A 22,162-nucleotide genomic window follows, 5' to 3' on the forward strand; every position below is an offset into this window, starting at 1 on the left:
AAGGCTGCATATAGATGAAACAATATATAAACTTTGATAGTTGCAAAGCAGAAGAGTAGCATGCATGCAAAGTGAATAGTCAGCAGGGGATTGGCAGGTAATCCTAAGCAAAGGTAATCGTAAAGTAGTCTTCAAGACCGCCTCCCTGACAGAACTTACCTATGCTCATTAAAACACCTGCCAGACCTAAACAGCTAGCATTTCAGGCACATAATGGAGAAGCTAAGAACTTTTTTCCCTAAAATATTTTCCTTCCGTCTCTTTTTGTTGGGCTTCCTTAATGAATGCAGTATCCTGGACATTTGGATGTTTCACCTGTGGGCCAACTATATGGAAAAATTTCTCTTGCAACTTCTGCATCTTGTCCGTAGAGTGTGTTTGGAGGTGCATTGTTCCAGACCTCAGAGTAGAATTCATATTAATAACTACATACCACCAGGTAAAAGATTTGTATGTTCTTCACACTTTCAGTAAACACAAGATATTCTGTCTGGAACTGTGTAATTTCTTGAAGAGAATCCATTTAAACTCTAATGTTGCTACTATCTGAAAAGCAACTGCCATGACATTAGGGCCTATTGCGATAGGACAAGGGGTAATGGTTTTAAACTAAAAGAGGGTAGATTCAGACTAGATATAAGGAAGAAATTTTTACAATGAGGGTGGTGAAACACTGGAATAGGATGTCCAGAGAGGTGGTAGATGCCCCATCCCTGGAAACACTCAAGGTCAGGTTAGACGGGGCTCTGAGCAACCTGGTCTAGTTGAAGATGTCCCTGCCCACGGCAGGGGGGTTGGACTAGATGACCTTTAGAGGTCCATTCCAACCCAAAACATTCTATGATTCTATGAGTCTATGACATAGCTTCACTTGGATTCAGTTACATTACTGAAAAATTCCTGATGTAATCAAATTTAACAAGAAAATGTATATATTAACAATACAGCATAAATACTATAATTTTGTAATTATTGTTAGAATGGTAAAAATCACGAGTGCATGAGTTTTTCAGACTGAAATCTCCATTTCAGATACTTGCCATCAATCTGTGATTTTGTATACTGCATAGTTTTTTTGGTTTTGGTTTTTTTCCTCTGCCTTCCTGATTAATGTTATCTTTCTTTTCAAACGCTTTTTTCCTTTTTCTCAGGAAACATATAAATTTAACTAGGATTGGCATGGACCATATTCTGTGTGTGGGTGTATTGACTTAAAAACCATGGATCACAAAAGGAAAAGGGGGGGGCGGGTTGTCAGAACCTGTTGAAGGCTAATGATGGATCTCTTCATGGGGGGGAAGGACTGGTATTTATAGCCTTGCACTCAGAGGGATGGAGATAAAGCAGGTTCTGTTACTTTAGTCTTTCTATCAGGAGGCTACAGTTCTAGCCTATAGCAAAATTCACCAAAATAGTTATAAAACTGTTAGCACATTTTACAGACTGTCTTTTCTGGACTAGATGTACCAAGAAGAGGTTGGAAAATGGTTTTCAGGAACCTAAAGTATTAAAGTTATGTTCAAAGATATTTCAGCATCATTTTAAGACCAGACTTTAGGCTTCAGTAAAGTATTTGAGGTGAGGCTAAACTTTAATCATTTGCTAATGTGTTTGGTAGTATTTGAAATCAATTAATGTGTATGATTTTTTTTTAGATGTACTTTAAATTTTGCAAATTGTTATTGATACAGCTGGAATATAAATTATTCTAAAAGGTATTAAAGTTTCATTGAACTTTTGGCTAAAAAGGTGATATTTATTTGTAGTATTTGGCCCTGCTAAGGAAGTACTTTACGTGTATCACTTAATATCAGCAAATATGAGACGTAATTGTGAAGTATGTAATACGAATGCATCTCATCAAATAAACTCATCTTGGGCTATAATTCGCTGAAATGATAGGTGCTAGAAGGGAGATACACACTGAATCGCAACATTTATTTTTCACATTCTCAAATAATTTCAACATTATTATTTGAGCAAGATAAACAGAATTCTTTAATATAAAGAATTAGAGGGTACTTTAAAGCAGTCTAATCCTGTTAGATCATTCTTCTGTTTGGACTGCATTATTTCAGCTTTATTGTACTGAAAAGAATTAAGCTTTAATGATGGCTTCCTCAATTTTAAATCTCAATTATATAAATTAGCATGATACTTTATTTTATGCTAACTTAATAGGATGTATCTCTTTACTCATTACTACATCACCTGTTCCTATCACAGCCAGAACTTTGTACCCTGGCTAGCATTTAATTCTGACTCATTCATTTCTCTTCCAGTCTGAATTATGTAGGTTTGCAGAATTTTCTGTGATTCTTATGCTAACACTTATCATTGCAATATAGAAGATCTATCTGAAACATTCATTTTAAAAACAAAACAAAGCTCTACGTCAAATTGTTCTGACTAGTGTTGTATCACAGGTTTCACTTGTGGTTTTTAATAGGCTATATCCTACAGTTCTTATTCAAACTCTCATTAGAGAATAGGTAGAAAATTAAAGTGAATGAAGTATTGTCTATTCATCTTAGGTTATGTTTAATGTATATTAACTGTACAGCACTTAAAAGATATGATGCCATTTTTTCATAGTAAGCTAGTTACAGTTAAAAAGAGAGATTAAATAAGCTCAAATTCAAAGCCTCTATACTGGTATACTTGTAGGGTGAATTTACTTAGTTAATTATTTTATGCCAGATTTATTCCAATGTAAAGGAAGAGTCTTGTTGCGTACTGAGGAGCTCAAATTTGTGGAAAAAGAAACTACCTTACAATAACAGCCAAACAGTAAGCTGACTCAAATCATGCTGTAATGAAATAACATCATTGCCTGAGACCACTATTTCTCTGTCACAGGTGTCTTATCAAGGATTTTGAAAAGCGTCCTTCAGTCACTCATCTTTTGGAGCATCCGTTTATTAAACAAGTACATGGTAAAGATATGTCTTTGCAAAAACAGCTGGCTGAGCTCATCCAAGATCAACAGCAGCTAGGCTCCATAGCCAAAACAAGGTACTGTACAACATATATGCTGCAGCCCTCCTTCCCCACACTAATCCTGGAAGCACAAGTTGAAACTTTGAATGCACAGACATTTACTGTGTCAAATGGTCATATTAATGCATTGACTAGCAGTATTAATAGCAGTAAGTGCTGCATGCCATGTGAATGTGAGACATGTTTTCCCATTGAAACTTTTTAAAGCTAATATGATCAACCATAATGCAACCTTCTCCTTAGCCTTTTTTCTCCCAATGAAGTCTGTTCTATATGTATTCACCTTTGGCTCAGTCACAGAGATGCTAATAATTCCAGAATGTTCTGGTTTGTGCAAATATATATTGGCATGATGAAAAATTATATCATATTTTGGTAGCAGATCTTTAAAAATACAACTGTGAACAATGAAGTGACTACTAGAAAAGGTTAAGAACTGAACACTTTAAAGTTTGCTGTTTAATTAGATACTACTAGTAAGAAGGCTATTCAGTACTTAAAGTAATTGTTTTGTCTGTAGTTTAATAGGAACTGCTATTTTTCATTCAGCCTAGTAATTAATTTTAAAATGTGCTTAAAAAACAATGAAAGTTTATCAGCAGCAGTGGAATTTTTTACTTTTGAGGGTGATTGTAAATATGTCTTAGTTTAGTTGTTGTCCAGAGGGTGGCAGAATTTCACTGTTTCAAAAGAGAATTAAATGCAAATGAACACACCTTCCCAAGCTCAGCAATCATTCTGTAATATGAAATTTGTCTAGAGTGAGATAAGCTCTGGCCCATTATTATAAACAAACACCTACTAATGTTGATGAAGAAAATTAAATGTCATGATTCATAAGTCATAAACATGTGTATACTTATATGTCATAAGACTCTGTAGCTTAAATGCTGACAGCCCAAACAAAAATGTACAAGTTAAAATAAAGGAATAGCTGTAAGTACAGTTTCAAGATGAAGTTGACTTCTGTGTTGGCTTCCCCCCCCCCCCCCCCCCCCCCTTTTCTGGCTGGAAAAGTCAGGAACTGCTTACTGTGGGTGAGGGAACTATGCCAGTGTTATAGTAGAAGTTTCTGCTCTGTCTAGCCTCCTAAGCAGACCTCCCCCATGTAACACCTCACAGATCAGCTGTGGGTTGGCTGGCCCGAAAGGTATCAGAGTTTTCCCATCCGTTGACCAAATAGAAGATATCGACAGAGTGAAATAATCCTTGTGCTAAGAGGAGCTCTGAAATGGATTCCTCATGGTATTCCAATACATTCTTCTGGGATCTATCTCCATAATGTGGAGTGAGAAGGAATCAAGACCAAGACAGCATTTCTTTCCTCAAGCCTTTCCATATATTAACTGGGAGTGCTGTAACAGACAAGCTTCTGCACCTTATGCTTATGCATGACTGGAATGTAGGAAGGATTTTGCTTCCCAGTGCCCCCAGTATGAATCAGTGCTCACCTAAGGGAGTTTAACTCCTTGTCCATCCTGTCACCACCTGACCCATCTTAAATATTTTGTTTGCCAAGGGTGATTATTTGCAACTTGTGTGCAGTAGCACCTGCAGATTGCAGTGGTGAAGGGGACTCTATTGCAATGGATTTAGTCCTAATCTTATCCTCCCTACCAATCTAAATTCTATTATTGTCCCTGATGCCCCCAAATTTACTTGGCCAACTAGCCCCAGGTTCCCTGTCCCAGGTCGTTATGTGACCCGTCTTTCCCATCAGTCTCCATTCACTGTTCATTCTGTTTGTCCTTAAGGCTTTGTTCTCCTGTTAGAATCAGATTCTTGTGTCGTCTTCCTCTACCACTCCAATAGCTTCTGTTTCTAATCACTTGCTTCAGCAAGTCCTAGTCCAGGTTCTTCTCTTTCTCCAGCCATTTCTCTGTTCTTGGTGTTCCTCCTCACCTGATAATGTAGCTCGCAGCCCTCTTGTTCTTTCTCATCACTGAATTCACCTTTCCCAGGTCTGTTATAGTTTCTTTTCTACTCTTAAAGCTCTACTCTCAGCAGACTCTTTGTATCCATCTTGTTCTTTCCGGGACTCTTGGTTTGCTTTTAGCCATGCCTCTGAATTAGGTGGCTTCTTCCTCTGCCAGTGAACGATAAGAGGGGAGACATGATTAGGCTGCTGGAGAAATAGTTGTCTTTACCTTCACTTTGAAGCCAGTGGGCCTTTCTATTGGCTTCACTTTGAAGCCAATGGGCCTAACTGCTATTAAAGAATGTCTTTCTGATTGTTGTAGCATTATACTATGGTATCCTTACTTGTACTTTGAAGCACCAGCCCACTTTGATCAGGGCCGAGAGCATGCTCAGTGAGGACAAAAATTTAGTGATCATTTGCCATTGAAATCTACAACATATTGTTCAGAATGATGAAGTGCTGATTTTCCAAAGATTTGAAACTTGATCAAATTGGTACAACCTTTAATGAGATTGCAAAAGCATATCCCTGCAAAATACCAAGTCTGTGGGCCAGACAGTTAATACTGGACTACAAACATAAGATTATTACAAGAGAACCAACCACCAGGAGCATCTAATTATAATTTTCCCCAGAGGATAGACATAGTCTCATAACAGTAAAGAGCTTGACTCTGTAATAGGGAGATAGTACCCCCTAGGAAAATTAGTACCAATTAAAAGCCTTTAAAAACTCTGTAATGAGTTTATAAAATAATTTTCAATATAGAATCTGACATGCAGAAGAACACATGACCAGATGGTACTGTAAAAAAATTTACTGGCGTTCATTTGTGGTGATCTGTAGAAGTCATCTGAATGTATAGTCACCACTTCAAAGTAAATAGGCCAATTAAAACCCATGTTGAGCAAAACCTTTCTATTATACCGTTGGGTATATGTGCATGCTTTTTCTGTTTATTGATGTGCCCATGACAAGTACACTGAAATGTGCATTAATTCCCTGGCATTCAGAGGTAAAGAAAAGTAGATGCCCTTTGTTAGGAGTACAGCAACACTACAGCTTCATCATTTAAAAGACAAGTAAAAGAAAATGTTCAGAGCACAGGCTGAAAATTACCAGAAACTGGAAAATCATCAGGGTGCTGGTGTTAACAGCACTTCTACTGTGAGGGAACCCAGGGAGTCACTGGTGATGACAAATGATCAGGAGGTATCTGGCTTTTGTCTCATTTGAAAGTCTTCCAGCATCAGTGCTTTGCATTTGCATCTTTTGATTCTTTGCTGACTCAGCACCTGTGGTTTTTTTAATAGGATTCTCTTTCCAATTAAACCATGCCAGTTTTGCCTATTTTGGGACATCACTTAAGGTCATTGTGCCTGAGAGCAAGCCTGCAGACTGGAAAGTCAGTACTACTGATTTAGAGGGTATGATGGGGAGAGATGTGGAGAGCTGATCTAGCAGTTCACTGCTACTGAAAAGGAGAGAACTGGCTTCTTTCTCTCATTTTCCCACAACTTCCAGGAACAAGCTCATGATGCTGTTTTTATTGCAGCTCCAGTGATTGTCAAAACCTCCTGAGTTAGAACTTCTAAAATAAGAGAAAAAAAACTAAGCCAGCAGAAACACACAGATAATTTTCTACTCTGTTAGTGATTGCAGAGGGGTGCCTCAACTGACATAGCTGAAGTAAAAGAGGGAATACTTCACATGACCAGGAATAAGGGGGAAAGGGGTAGAAAGAAGCAAGCTGTCCCCTTTTGGCAGGATCATCTGGGTCGACCTCTGGAGCCACAGACTGAAACATCTCCTTAATTCAGTTTCTTTCATTTTTCATTTATAAACTTCCTTGTGTGCAGTATAGATAGGCTTAACTTCAGCACAGTTCTTCTTACCTCTGAACTGCACTTCATTGTCCTTGCTGAGCTCAAAGGAGCCTACTAATGCACACATTGGTTGCTGTCATCAGTTTGTTGCTGACAAACATACTGTTGTCACTTTGCCATGCGATAACTTACTAGAGCACTTTATATTCTATTATTTCCTTTAGGTTAGAAATTAACAATAAAAAGAAAAGGTTTATGCTAGTAAAAGATGACTTTTAAAATGAAAAATGGCATTAACAATTGCTCCTGCTTTTTTTACTGAAAAAGATGCTCTTTGAAACTTTTCCACCAGCTTTATTTTTCCCTAAATTATTTTCATCAGTGAGATGCAGATATCTCCCATCCTTATGCAAATAGGTGTGTTCAGTTTCAGAAAACCCAGCCAGGATACCCCTCCTTCCACACTTGTAATGAGGAAGAAGATTCTTTTTTCATCTGTTGGCATGTTTTAGACTGAAATCCTTGAGTTTTGCCATGGTCTTGAGTGAAGCTGAAATTTCAGCATCAGCACTCCACTCCTGCATTGCCTGTTTCTTATACTCTCATGGGGAAGAACTTTGTGAGAAAGTCCAATGTCACAGCTGCATAAGGATGAGCTCTGGGTATTATCTTTATCTCTTCTCCATATCCCTTTTATAATCTGTTAACTATGTGTATGTTTTGTCTGGTTTCTAACAATACTAGGGCATAAATGCTAATTAACAACAATATACTTTTCATTAACAGCTTTGCCATAGAAGCAGTTATATGAAGTTTAATTTTAAGAAATGTATTTGGTGTTAAATAGTCCACTAGTTCTATTTTTATAAAAGCTCTTTAATCCTTAAAAATAGAGGTTAGTACATCAGAACATTGCTTCACATATATTCGTTCCAGCAATGCTGAATTTTTCTTTCCCATCTATTCTAAAGTCAAATACATCATTACTTTTTAACACATGGACACTGATTTGTCGTTCATCTTGGGAGCCAGAGCACTCTTATTCCCATCAATATATAGCTGCCTCTAGGCAGAAAGCATTTCTTAAAATCGGAGAGGATGCTGTCACAGGCTCTCACTTTTTTTTTCTTTTTTTTTTTTTTACTTTACCAATCCTGTACTCACCTAGGCAGAAGCATTTCTTAAAATCGGAGAGGATGCTGTCACAGGCTCTCACTTTTTTTTTCTTTTTTTTTTTTTTACTTTACCAATCCTGTACTCACGCAAGGACTGTGAAATGCTTTCAGGTTATTCAAATAGTGTCCTCGTGCATAATAACATTGTGAGAACAAGAAATGTAATTAATTCCTAAAGACTTGCACCTCACGTAACTTTAAGTTGCAGAACTGGAAAAAAGTAGGAATCTAAGTTACAGTAAGATGTGGACAACAGAGCATGCAAACATTGGTCAGGAATGATAACTCTATCCCAGCCGAAACCAGGGCACAGAATTACAAAAATGTTTTGGTACAGTAATAATAACTGAGTGTTGATAAAAACTTTGTGGCTAATTATATATTCTCTAAGTAAAGAAGGGTACACAAGTCAAGTTGATCGTAATCTTGCTGTATTTCAGGGAAAAGTTCTTCAAGATAGGGATTCATGCAATTGCATGTCAGTAAAATACCAAGAATGTTTAGGCACCCTCTGAATTATAATACAAAAACATGGTAGAGGTTTTGTGTTTTATTCCTCATTCCCTCTCTGAATTACTGTGTAACATCTGTTATATCACTTACCCTCGATATTTCGCTGTTCCTCCACTTATGAAATGGCTATTAATAGCTTTCCTTAATACATTATACTTACAAAAAATAGGTATCAGTCTGTCTGAGGCAAGAACTTTGTCTTTTACTTGTTCTGTAAAGCCGTACTACACCTTTCGTCACTGTAAACCTGTTAATGAAGAGAAACATGCATAATGCCTGAAGGTCTAGCCATTTTTTCTTTCATTCTTTCTGCCCTAGAATCTGGGAAGATGCCAGGCAAAGATACGTTACAGATTATGGATATTCTTAATTCTCACTTAACAGTAAACATTGGCTCTGTTTGTGTAGATTATAGTTGTGTTAAAAAGTGTTTGAGTGTGTTTGATAATCTATTAAGGGAGATTATAAGAGGGAGCTGCTCACTTTCCAGATACGCCTTCTGATCTCTTGAACTCATTCGTGTGGTCAGTTGCTTTTTTGATTCGTAGTACAAGAGATATCAACATCCAGGCTGATTGCCAGCCTACTGAAGGAAGAACTCAGAAGGGATTTAGTCTGCTTCCTAATACTCCCAAATGTTAAATGACTCTTTGTGCTGTCTACATAGGCAAAATGTACTGCAAAAAATGGGCATGTTCTCTGGCGTTTGTTTATAAACATCAAGTATTATCCCCCTTTTTTTGTCCTTGTCAGGACTTAATCTAAACCTGGCAAAGCTGGCAGCTGGTTCAGTGTTGAAAAAGTTGAAAAACATATGTCAAAACTTCCAAAGTCCTTTAAGCTAGGCAGTATCTCAAGTTCCATAAATAATGTTTAAAAATACCACGGAGCTTGTCATGGAGACATTTAAAAGGGAAACTCAAATTTGGAACCCCAATATTCTGTCCATTCTCCCAGCCCTTCCTTGCATAAACTTTGATGATAAAATCTTACATCCTTTAGGAAGAATTTCTCAAAAAAGTAAACTTTCCATTTTATTCCATAAAAAAACCAAAATATAAAATGTTTTAGTGGCTTGTCAGTAGAAGAAATGGAAAACTGGAGGATTTTTAATGTTTAACTGAAGGTTTGAAAAGTACTGACCATCAGCAAAAGTGAATAAAATGAAAATGTTCTGGAGTTTTTGTCCCCCTTTGAATGTATAACAATTAAGAAATTACCTATTTATGAACAATCTTAAAATAACAGGTTACTCTATCCAGTACAGCATGCGGGAGAAAATCTAAAAAAGCAAAGTCACAACAGCATGTGGATGGAGAAATTCAAACATAGTAGCAGATCTATTAACTGCCTTTTGACTGTGGTGAAGGAGCAGAACATCAAGGAGGGAAATACATGATTAAAAGCTTAGAATTGGAAACAGGGAAGAAGAGTCTTCACAGAATGCATTCTAAAAATTTTGCCCTTGGTAATATTCTTATAAGCTGTCTTTCAAAATTTTAGATACTGTGGGTCCCCGTGTGGCATTTGGCTGTTCTTTAGGGGAAGTTAATGTGGGGCAGCTATATGAAATGAAGTAGATAAGTCTATAATAATTTTAAGGTAACAAAAATACTTAATAATCACCAGTTGCCATCTATGTTTATTTTGTTAGCCCTGTCTATCAAATGTCACAGTAGCTGAAGTTGAGCAAAACAATGGTCTTCTATATTTCCTCAAGTGATTAATAACTCCTGGCCTGAAAATTCTATAATTGATTTTATGTTTGAGAGTTAATGTTGATCAAGTATCAAATGAGTTTGGTTATATGGTTCAAAGTGGCAGTCTCCCAGTTATCAGCAGCTTTGAAGAGGCCAACTCCAGACCTGGCTCATTCTTCTCTTGGATGTTTTCCTACAGACTAGGTAGCTTATGTTCCTGTCTGTAAATAGTCTTCTTCATAGGAATCGACCAGAAAAGGTCTTCTAATAACCTCTGGTTTCAGTTTTTAAAAGAATGAAAAAACTTCAGTGTTTTAAACAAGTTTACTGTAGACAGTAAAGAGTTCAGAGTTTACTGTTTTGGGTCATGCTGGGTCAGTGTGCTGCTGCTAGTCACCATTCAGAAGTTTGTTTCTGTAACAGGGAACAGACAGTTATGAAACCTTGCATTTTGAAGGATAAAATGCAAATCTGTGCATCAGGAAGAATCAAACTTAAAGAAGCCTGGGAAAAAAAAAGAAAAAAGGAAAAAAAAGCAAAAAGAAATCTAAGCATCTAATAGTTTGAGAAGGGCTGGTATGTTCAGGCTACCTTGTCAGATATGAGGATGAGACTACGGTGGCTTGGCAGCTTCCCCCTTCTTATTAGCCAGCTGGATTACAGCAGCAGTCCATCCAAGGAAGTAATTCTTACAACCAGATATCTAGCTTCTCTGCCAGCTCACATTTAGTTTTGAAAGCAATTAACTGCAAGGAACTTGATTGCATCCAGCCAGTAATTTCCTTTGGACTCAGAGATAATAACAGAAACAGAAACAGAAATAGTCCTCTGATGCTATACACAATGTAATTTAATGCAATTCTTCTAGCCTTCATCTATATGAATATTAGGTAAATGAGTTTAAAACTTTTTTCTTTTTTCTTTTTTTTTTTTAAAGCTACTGTGACCCCCAAAAGTGATACTTGGTCTAATTATAGCGTATGTATTTTTACTGGAGGTTGCACAGATTTTTGTTATAGCTGCAGCATTTATATTGTAATTAAGGTTGTGTCAGTGTTTCTATTATGACCTTGCTTCAACAAATTATTCCAGGCTGAAACTTGATGTACAGGAGCAAAATTCACTCTTTGCAATGCACAGGAAATAGGCTGTGTTTCTCTGTGTAGCAGTAGCACACTCTCCACTCTTTTTTCTTTCTCATTGTGGTGAGTGTTTTTCTTGTAAATCTCAGTTTGGGTGCAATTCATTTTAAAATTGGCAATAATGTAAAGAAGAACAAGTACAGAAACAGTTTCTCCTATGTGAGTCCTAGGGAAAAAAAAAAGGTAAGCGTAAATGCTTAACTGCACCACGATGCCAAAGCAAAGGCGTTCATGAAAGAATGTTAGGCGTGGAGGGGATATAGATCAGAGAGGAAGCTTCCCAATGAACATAAAAATTCTTGGTCTATGCTGCTTTCTTCCGCAGGTTGGACCTGCCAGCAAGATGACTTTTCTATGTAGAAGTCTATGTGGTCCATCTAGCTTTTCCTTCCCCATCATCAGCTTGATAGTGGGGTCATATGAGCATATAGCTATTTACAATGCACTTCTATTACTATGGCTGGTGTCTAGTACAAAAAGAGGTTATTTTCTTTCAAACTCTCTCTTCCCCACAAGTAGAATGAATGAATGCTTCCCACCCTCGTAATGAAATTGTTCTCCCGAGGAAGAAATGCTTCTCGCCTTTTGCTCCTCCTCCAAAATCCAAGAAAATTCTATCCCTTCCAGTTATTCCTGCCTGATAAAAAGGCAAAGGGAAGGTGCTTGGGAGGCTAGAACCTTCTTCAACAGACAGTGCTTGTCACTAGAGTTCTGGAATTAATCTAATGCTGCTCTTCAGGTTTGATAAGGTTAGGTACCTTGAGTGACTGGCCCTTTACACCACTTCTTTTGTCAGTGGAGAAACTACATCCTCCAGGGGATGATTTAAAACAGTTCTGGAACCTTAAGGCAAATAACCTAACACCTTTGATTTTCCTTTTTCTTAGAATTTGTACATTTTATATGTCATCAGAAAGGAATGGTAATTGAAAAAATGACTGATAATTCTACTTTTAATGCAAAAAGTATACTGACAATTATTTCCCAATTAAGAGTGTTTCCTTCTGCTTTTTAAGAATTTTTTTAAAAATATTTTAAAAGCAGATTGTATTTCTGTTGTAGAATTGTGGAAATAATTAAAGGTTACTGTCTGTATTCTTCCTTCCCACTCTGTTAATGTATCTGCAGGACATAGGGTCAGTAGAAAACTGATGAGGCCAGCAGGAGATTTGAAGCTAATGTGATGTTATGCTCCTAATATCCTCTTCCTAATCATGTACTTAGGAAAATGAGTTAAGCACAAGAAAATATATGCACAAAGGTATATATGTTTTACTTACATTTGACTAAGACCAGTTTCCTTAGTTACTTATTTACATAGTGTTAAAAAAAAACCCTTTCCAATAAAAAAATTTATTTGTTTATCACTTAAGGAGAACAAACAGCAGTTTAATACACAATCAGATAACAGATAAGTTTCCAAAGCCATTCTGCAATTAGAGATGCTTAGGTTTGAATGTGTCCTCTTCCCCTTCCTCCCTGCACCTCTGGTATGCACAGCCGTACTTGCAGCTTGTTGCAATTCAATATAGTGGCTATGATGCTTTGCTCCAGGAAGAAAAAGCTTCATAGATGAGTTATGTTAGCTATAATGTCCAGCCATCGCTTTGTTAGTTACATCTCCATGAAGTAAAGCAACTGTTAAAATATTTGCTTCATTTGTAGACTGAGGGGTGCTCCCATCTCTAAATGATTTACATTATTTACAACAGCATTTTTCTCTGCAGTGAAGTAAGAGGTTGAATTCTGGTTTGAAACGGAAACGACAGTTAGAAGAAACAGTAGTACATTAGGCCGCTTACATGCATTCCTACTGCTTTGAGGATCTGGCTTGTCAGCAAAGTGTAATGTTCTTGAATGTAGTGACTGCTATATTCAAGCCAAAAAGAACCCACAACCCACCACCTAATGAAAGATCTGAAAATGGAAAATTTAATTGAATGGAACTTTGAACAAATTCACACTATCTCCATGCTGCCCGCTGGAAATAATACCCACTGTAACAATTTTTCTTTCATAGCTTCTTATTTGTGTTCTCCTTCTTTCATTTCTTCCTATGTACAACATCAAGCAAACTACCATCTCTGGGAATGTGGGATGTAAAATGTAAGTGGGACTGTCAGCAAAACCTGCTATGTTCCCACTATTTTATTTCCTAGCTGACAAAACAGTTTGCACAGTTTTGTTTAGTTACAATTCAAATAAACCATTACAGATTAGTTTTCCAGAACTTATCGAGTAGCCAAAAGTAAATAAGGAAAATGAATAAAAATAGACATTAAAAAATCAGTATTTTAAATGTGATTCGCAATTATTGGTGAAGCTGTACTCATAGCTAACACTCTTCTCCTCCTTCCTCTTTGTTAGAGGCTTTCCATGCAATAATTCTTCTGATGATATAATAGCCCTTGGATATGATATCATTCTCTTTACTGAATGAAAGCTGACTAGCTTCAAATGTAGAAGTGTACGTAAAGGGGAAAAAAGCAAAAGCCTCAATGCTCATTTTTGAAACAGGATTCCATGAGTATATGAAGATATGATTAAAGAAAAAAAGCCCTGCTACATCTTCATATTAACCTTCAACGTTATAGGTGAACAGTGTTTCCTGCCAAGTCACAGTACCATTCTGTTAGTGCTTGATACAATATTTAGCGTTGTTTCGGGATGTGTGATCACGTGATTCTTACTTTCTACATGGCAACCAATGCAGAAACAATCTGTCAAGGACTGTCATTGAGGATCAATGCTAAATGTTACTCAGCAGGATGCAGACTGTATCTCGGTGGGTGTCCTCCTACTATGCTTTGATTATGTTTGTTGTAAAGAAAAGCCTAGTTGTGCTTACAGCATTCATATTTCACCCCCTCTGTGGAAAACATATTACAGCCTCTTGATTTGTCCCTGTTTCAACAAGATGTGTTGTTTAAAAACATACACACAGCATTTTCAAAGATTCCTTCAGTATAATCTGATTATAAAGGGGTTATGTGACAGTTTGTCTCTGCTGCTCATTGTGTGGCTTAAATCTCTGAGGACAAGCTGACTGAACATCCATACAATTTAGAGTCTGATGGCAGCTGTGGTTCAAAAATGTTATTTTGGGCCAGATCTAGGGTCATCTGAGGAGGCACTTTGGCATACACCAAGGTAACAGAAGGATTTTATACTACTTACTGCTTCTTATAACTTCATTAAGATGACAATACTATAGGCTGGGTACGTGGGGGGAAGATTTAATTAAATAGAGTGGTAGTTTATTAACTTAAGGCGAGAAAGGAAGGGAAAAGAGAGAGAATTTTTTTATACTTTACTGTGTGAGTGAGGAGTAGTAAACCTACAGAAAAATCTTCATCTTAGCGTTGATAAATAGATAGGGTTATATATTGTGAAAGAGAAAACAGATATTACACTGGACAGCAAGCTGACCTATTGCTTTTATAAAAGGATATTTAAAGCAAAAATATGTATTTCAGAGAGCATGTCTGTGTTTTCCGCATGACAAAAACACTCACCCATGACTTCCCATTGCCTCTTAATGTTTCCTGTCTTTGATACAGTTTTATAACACTGGTGCTCTACTAACAAACTTCCAGGCATGAACGAATACATACTAGAAGACCTTACCATGTGGATGGAGCTGACAAGTACTCTCTAGATGATGATCTGGTAAATCTAGAAGTTCTAGATGAGGTACTGTACTGTCTGAGTAGCAATTTCTGACAATTGTGCCTCACATTTTGCCTGTTTCTGCTTTTTAGGCTTCTTTTAACAGAATGAGAAGAGTTCCTTCTTGCAAGCTTTTGTCTCACCATGGCAAAGGAATTGTCATGTGATTCATCTGCTATCATCACTTCGTTAATATTCTATATAGTGACATAAAAGCAGTAGCATTGAATCCTGTTATGTGGAAGAATTTAATTATGAGTGATGCTAGTTTAAATTATTTTGTGAGGTTTCCTAAAATGTGAAGTTTAGTCATGAAGATCTAGATTTAAGTGCTTTTTCCTAAAATTGATGAATTTATATAGAGTAATATGGTATCTACAGGTTCTGGATAAAAAGTGATAAAACAATCTCAGTTCCATATTTCACTATATCACCTATATGCAGAGTATCTGTAAATTTTTGTTTTGATGATCCTTAAATTGCATGCCAGCAAGAAAAAGACATAATACTAAATTGTGCTAGTGTCCTGTTTAAAACAGTCTCTTACTACCACTTAAAATTTAATCCTTGAAAAATTATTATCCATGTTTCATGGTCAAATAAAAAATTAAGTGGAAATGTACTATGAAGTGCAGCAATAATGTGCATGGCCATTTTCTCTTCAGAAGGTTTGCTTCTCAGGCTGGTGTAACAAAATACGTACTAATCTGGAATTAGGAGTTGCCATTTAATTTAGTTTTATGGCATTAGCAAGAATTTTGAAAATATTTGTTTGGTTTTGTGGTGTTGGCATTTGAAAAATAATTAGTAACACTTATAATAAGTATTTCTTAATCAGTGTTCTCAGGATATTTACAAAAATCTTCCTAACTGGGAAAATATGGTTTAACTATCAAACTTTTTGTAATCTTCTCAGGATACAATAATCCATCAGCTGCAGAAACGCTATGCTGACTTACAAATTTATACTTATGTCGGAGACATTTTAATAGCCTTAAACCCCTTCCAGAATCTCAGCATTTATTCTCCCCAGGTAAGAGAGATTCCAAGCTGTGGACAGTACTCACTTTACATTTTATATTAACAGCACTGGCTAAAATACTTAAGTGATGTTGGAAACTAGGAGCACAGACTAAACCCCAGCCTTTTCTTCTTCCAGAAAAGTGTGGCTACAAATCTTTTTTTAATTCAGTCTCATTTGATTTCATTCCTTTCTGCTTGGTGGCACAAATTCCACAGGAGGGATGAAGATTACCCCAGCCACAGCTGTGCCTCTTGTCTGGCATTTAGGGCTTTCTTCTGGGAAACAGAAGATGGTTATATGAACCTCCTCATGCTGAGGCTGTTGCTTCCTGAAGAATTGCTCCGACTATTGGGTTGTTACATGTCCTGTGCCATCAGCTGCTGCTTAAAAGAAACAAGTGAATCAAATGCTGTAAAGATAGAGGCAGCTTAATTCCCTACAAATATGAAGAGAGGTGAAGGCATAAATCTTAGTCTCCATGGGTGCCTAAATCAGGGTTGTAGGTAGAGGGGCCAGATTTCAGATTCACTGTTATCTTTGAAGTTTCTTTTGTATAGGTTGGGTATTTCCTTGGTTGAATGCTTGTGTTTGAAATTCTGTTCCTTGTGATACAGTTCTCTTCACTGTCTTGTGCGGGAAATGTTGGAGTGCATTTTAGGTGTTTTAATTTGTATTCTGGAAGTTGGGCAGTGCCAAGAATTACAACTCTTCTTCCAGGTGATTCAGTGGAAATTCTGTGATAAAACAAGCAAATACCTTCTGTTGAACAGGCAGAAGATAGTCACTGTCCTCTTTTCAGTTCTTAATTATGTAGCTAAGTTGCATATTTTGACTATTGTGTGTTCTTTTTTAAATTTAGTTCTCCAAGCTTTACCATGGTGTGAAGCGTTCATCAAATCCCCCCCACATATTTGCCTCTGCAGATGCTGCCTACCAAAGTATGGTTACATTCAGCAAAGATCAGGTAAGAATCTGTTTGTTTTGTTTTAGATTTCATTTTAATCATACTGTCACTATGCTACATGGCTATGGCTAATGTTCTGTTATGTTGTACTTTGGGAATTTTTTTCTTTAAGCCTTTTATTCCTACATCAGGAAAACCAGAGTAGAAATCTAGTCAGGTTTGGGAATTCTGAAGAGGACACCGTGGCATAAAATAGCCTAAAAGGTCAAATAAGATGATAGGGTTACCTGACCAATATAGTTTCCTGGACACCCATGAAGTCCTGGCAGTTGACACCAGATGCAGTGTTGCTGCATGCTCTGATTCTAGCCTGTCTTGCACTAGGTTTTGTAATAATTTACACCTGTGTAAAATAGGAGGGTCTCAATGCCATAGCAGATTAACAGAGTTTGAACCACTTTTCCGTTGCATAGACACTATCAAGCAATGGATGATCAATTACTTTAACTACAAGTCACAAAAAATAGGAACCATTAACTAATTTTTTTTAGTAAAATATATTAAGGATAGGTCTACTATAAATGTAATTTATATTACATTTATATTAGAGGCACACATCCGATTATATAGTAATGATTTTAATGAGAATGAAATACCATGCTGTACAAGCTGGATTTCTTTTTATTGCATTAAGATTGTAACTTTGTACTCTTTCTAATTTGATGTGCTGTATGTACATGAATAATGAGGGTTAATAATTATTTTTATTTATAAAATCCTCCTGATTTTACCCTGCACATCACACGATAATCCATAGAAAATGCTTTTTTAAAATCACAAAAGCAGAATAAAATAATAAAAAACCTGCAATCAGAAAATACCAAGCAAAGAAGACAAATAAAAGGGACATTGAAGAAGAAGAAGAAAAAAGTTCTACTGAGTATGTGGAAGTACACTGGCCTGAGAGATGGCTAGTACTTCTTTAATGGCTTATATGTTCTTTGATGGAGGCGTTAAAGAAAACAAGTACCCATGTGGAATAAGTTAGATAACAAGTGAGAACTTGTTATCTGGGGAAAAAAAATTAGTTTTGACATCAGCCCATCAGGCTAACTTTGCACATCATTAATATTATATGTTTCATACCCGTTTAAGAAGTAATTTGCATTTAGATCTAAATCAGTTTCCTATATTCTGTTTGCAAAGGATTACAGGAGCATGTTTATCTCCATTACCTGGCCAATGTTATGTTGGTTCTTCAGGTAAAGGTGCTGTGCTGATTCTGTTTGTTTTATCCATTGAGCTTTCCTTTGTATTTTCCTGTGAAGCCTGAAAATTGACTCCAGGGCTAACACTTCTCCTGAAGCTAAAGTCAAGTTCTGGCCAATTCTACAAGAGTTCTATGAGTTGTACAAAAACTCATGGGCTTTAACTGTATAAACTGTTGTACGTGACTTCTCTAGTCAAACAAAGACAATTAAGTTAGGTATCGTAACCCTGTAAATCCATCATCGGGTTATCTGTTTCCAAGAACAAAAATACCCGACAAGAAGCAAATAAATGAGCTGCAAATGTCATATTGCACACATTATTTAGAGTCAATCCCTGCACCTGCTGTCAGACACCACAAGACACCACCAGAGAACTGCTACATCTTTCAAACTTCTTCACAAAGCTCAGTTCTATATGAAGTGTCATTGCATCAAGTATTTTAGGACCTTGTATCTTTTCCCAGCCAAGAATCTCGTAAGTTCACAGTGTGGTGCAAATAATTTTTAGGTGTTTGCATAAAAACACAGGAATCTATGCAACTGCTCAGTGTTAACATTTTAATTATATGTCAGTTGATACTGTACCTTAAGTAGACTAATATTTGTACTGGTGATCTGTAGAACACATGAAAAAATGGGAAAATAATAAATGCTGTTAGAATTCTTACTTGCTATGACCTGAAGTGTTCATGCTTCAGTGTTCAGGTGTGAACTGGCCTTCAAGGTGTACTAGCCTTCTACTTCCATCTTGTCCATGAAGCATAACAGCAGAGAGGAGGATACCAAGTGTTTTAGACCATTCTAGCTAATCCCTGAGTCTGGAAGCCATTTGGAGAGCCTATAAAATACCATGTGTTAAGGACTGCTGACTCAGGAAGAAGATGGATATGTTCTCCCAGAATCATCCAATGAACTGATGCATATTTTTCTGAAATGTTTAGATGCTAGTTTGCTGTTCTAGCTTGAATATCAGCGTCACCTACAGAATAACCTCTCTACAAAGCAGCAATTATTTAAAATTATTTTTAAAGCCAGGAGCAGACTTTTGGTCAGTGTATTAAATACAGCTGTACCTTGTGTTTCATGGAAGTCAATGCAGTGAGCTCAGATGCACTGTTGAATTATGTCACATCAACTGCGCTGTGGCAATCTTCTGAGTTTTAAACATTTGAAACAAGCTGCATATGTGCATAGCATGTGTTAGCCTGTAGACGTGGTCACTCGTTTATGTGTCTTAGCCCTTAGAAATTCAGTCACTGCTTCACACATACGCACATTGCTATCAGGCATTGCGAGACACATTTTAGTAATCTAGGGAATACATTATTATACTGAGCCTTTGCTGATCTTTCCTTTCAGAAGGGAGTTGAGGGAGTTGACCCTTAAAGTATTTTGTAGTCTTGGTATTAAACATTAAATAACAGATAGGAGCAGTAACAGTTTAAATCAACCATGTGGTGAGTTGTGCACTTAACTTTTGTTTTGTGTGTTCAGTGCATCATCATCAGTGGGGAAAGTGGTGCTGGAAAGACAGAAAGTGCCCATCTGATCGTCCAACATTTGACCTTCTTGGGAAAGGTATTTCTTAGTCAATCATGTAAAACTATGAACAAATCCTCCTAACCCCACCTCCAGTTTCCACTTTATTTAAGCTTTAATACTTAAAGCTGTTCACGTGAATTGTCTCACTTGAGACACTCCCTAAGGACAGAGTAATCATGCATGTGAGAGTATTGAATTAAGATACTTGAGCCTGACCCACACCAAGCCATTCAATATTTTTTTAAAGAGAAGGTGCCAGATCCGAGTGTTCAGTGCCTGTAGTTATCTACAGTGTTTATCACATATACTGTTGTTCATTTATACAATAAAGAAAGACAGATCTTGCTATGGCTCTAATCTTAGAAGCTCTTACACATTTAAATGTTATGAGTAATGCTATTAGTGCAAAATGATAGGAAAATCAAGTGTGTAAGTTTAACCTTAAGTAGATGTGTTTAGTTTTTGATGGTTTTGGTACTCTAACTAATTATATGACACCTCAGAGGCAGAACAATTGCAGAGAAAGAAGAATCTGTTTTTTCCTACCTGTGGGAGCGTTCCTCATCAATTTGTTGGCCCTGTTGTTGTATAAGTAGAAAGGTTAACACAGTATCTAAGTCTATACAAGCATGAGAAAGGGGTGCTATGCTTCTGAAGCAAGAATTGGATTCTGGGTAAGCAGCATATTCTTTTAATGATCCTTCTGATCTGTATCTGTTCTGTCAAGGCCAATAACCGTGCTTTGCGTGAGAAAATTCTTCAGGTGAATCCTCTGGTTGAAGCATTTGGGAATGCCTGCACTGCCATCAATGACAACTCAAGTCGCTTTGGAAAATATCTGGAAATGATGTTTACGCCCACGGGAGCTGTAATGGGGGCAAAGATTTCCGAATATCTACTTGAAAAATCAAGGGTCATAAAACAGGCTGTGTAGGTACATTAATTGTCTGTCCTTTCACATTTATATAATGTTTGGATTCTGTTTAATTCTCCAAAATTCTTTATTTTAAAAGCTTTTATGTCTTCTGCTAAAGCAGTGATCCTTTGTACAGTGCTATGACGACAAGAATAGGCAGTTAGGTTCTTTTAGAGTGGAAGCCAGAGCTGCTCCATTCTTCGGAGAAATACTGTGGTTGGCTGGGTTTTCTGTGTTTCACAGTTGCTGATCCTACACCATTAAAACAAGTGGGAGATTTGCTATCTACTTCAGCGAGCTCATGATAAGAACTTCTACTTTTACATTGTACAAGATGCCACAAGAATAAACACGTGTGCTTTAAAAGGATGCTTTTTTTTTTCTTCCAGGGGAGAGAAAAATTTCCATATATTTTATTATATTTATGCTGGCCTTTATCATCAGAAGAAACTTTCTGAATATAGACTTCCCGATAAAAAGCCTCCTAGGTAACTATCACTCACTTGTTTTAACTGCTCATTGTAATTAGCTATTGATCAGCTCTTGCTTTCAGTATGATGCCTTAAAATCTCTCTTAATCCTTCTCCATCTCTTAAGGATCTTTTTTAATCCTCCCAAGCAAAGAAGAGGGTGGACAACAAGGCATAACGTTATTTGTATTTGTTTGAGAACTTGAACTATTCAAAGAGGAGGAGGAAGAACCAAGCTTATGTAGATACTCTGTCATACTTTCAAATCAGGACAATCACCTTATAACTTCTTACTGTAATGCTTCAGTAAGAACCCAGAATATGCTTTGGAGTTGTGGTTTTTAATTAGTATTTGTACTTTGGGTGCATCTGATCTGTGTTGGGTGAGGGGATGTGTGTGAAATGTTGGTAACACTATAATAGATATTAACAAAGAATAAGCAAAAGTTAGTGCAACAGAAACAAAAACTTCTTATGAATTACCACCAAAGTATAGAATTGGAAGATACTGAAATAAATGTTCTTTCCAGTTACTGAGGTACTTGCATTGAAGTCACTGGAGGTTTTACTGGCATATCTGCTAGTATGATGCTTCCTTTCTCCCACTCTATTTAGATATATTGATAATGAAACTGGAAGAGTATTGCATGATATTGTTACTAAAGATTCCTATGGAAGACAATTTGAAGCGATTCAGCATTGCTTTAGAATTATAGGATTCACTGACGAGGTAAGAGATCCAGTTGCTAAACCATTATTGACCTTCTTTATAAAAACCACCTCCAGTGCTGCCTGTGCACAGGCTGCCATTTGATTTTGTGGATACACACCTGTGCCGCAGAACCTCTCTTATGACAGAATTGAACTATGAAAGCATAACCACACACTTGGAAGCCAAGACCAGCCTGAGGTCTCAGTTGGTACTCAGGCAAGTCCATTCACAATTCTGTATCGCACTGTTTTCTGTGTCAATAGGAGCTTACTTGAATTTGTAGAACTTGGTCTCAGCTACAAGCTTGAATAACCATTCCAGTGCCCACGTTTTTCCTTCATGGCCTAAATATAATCTATATATCTAACTGGATTCCT

General features: G+C 36.9%; 1 protein-coding gene across 1 annotated transcript in view; it reads left to right on the forward strand.

The window, feature by feature from the left end:
- The window catches only part of MYO3B (myosin IIIB), a 207,858-nt gene that overhangs the window by 81,727 nt on the left and 103,969 nt on the right, over window positions 1-22,162 (forward strand). Inside the window, 8 exon segments of the mRNA XM_019471869.1 lie at window positions 2,860-3,015; window positions 14,874-14,970; window positions 15,863-15,979; window positions 16,830-16,934; window positions 19,640-19,723; window positions 20,415-20,617; window positions 20,993-21,091; window positions 21,689-21,803. Coding sequence (XP_019327414.1) covers window positions 2,860-3,015; window positions 14,874-14,970; window positions 15,863-15,979; window positions 16,830-16,934; window positions 19,640-19,723; window positions 20,415-20,617; window positions 20,993-21,091; window positions 21,689-21,803 — 976 coding nt within the window.

Source organism: Aptenodytes forsteri, unplaced genomic scaffold, assembly GCF_000699145.1.
Source record: "Aptenodytes forsteri isolate BGI_AS27 unplaced genomic scaffold, ASM69914v1 Scaffold257, whole genome shotgun sequence".
Taxonomy (NCBI): domain Eukaryota; kingdom Metazoa; phylum Chordata; class Aves; order Sphenisciformes; family Spheniscidae; genus Aptenodytes; species Aptenodytes forsteri.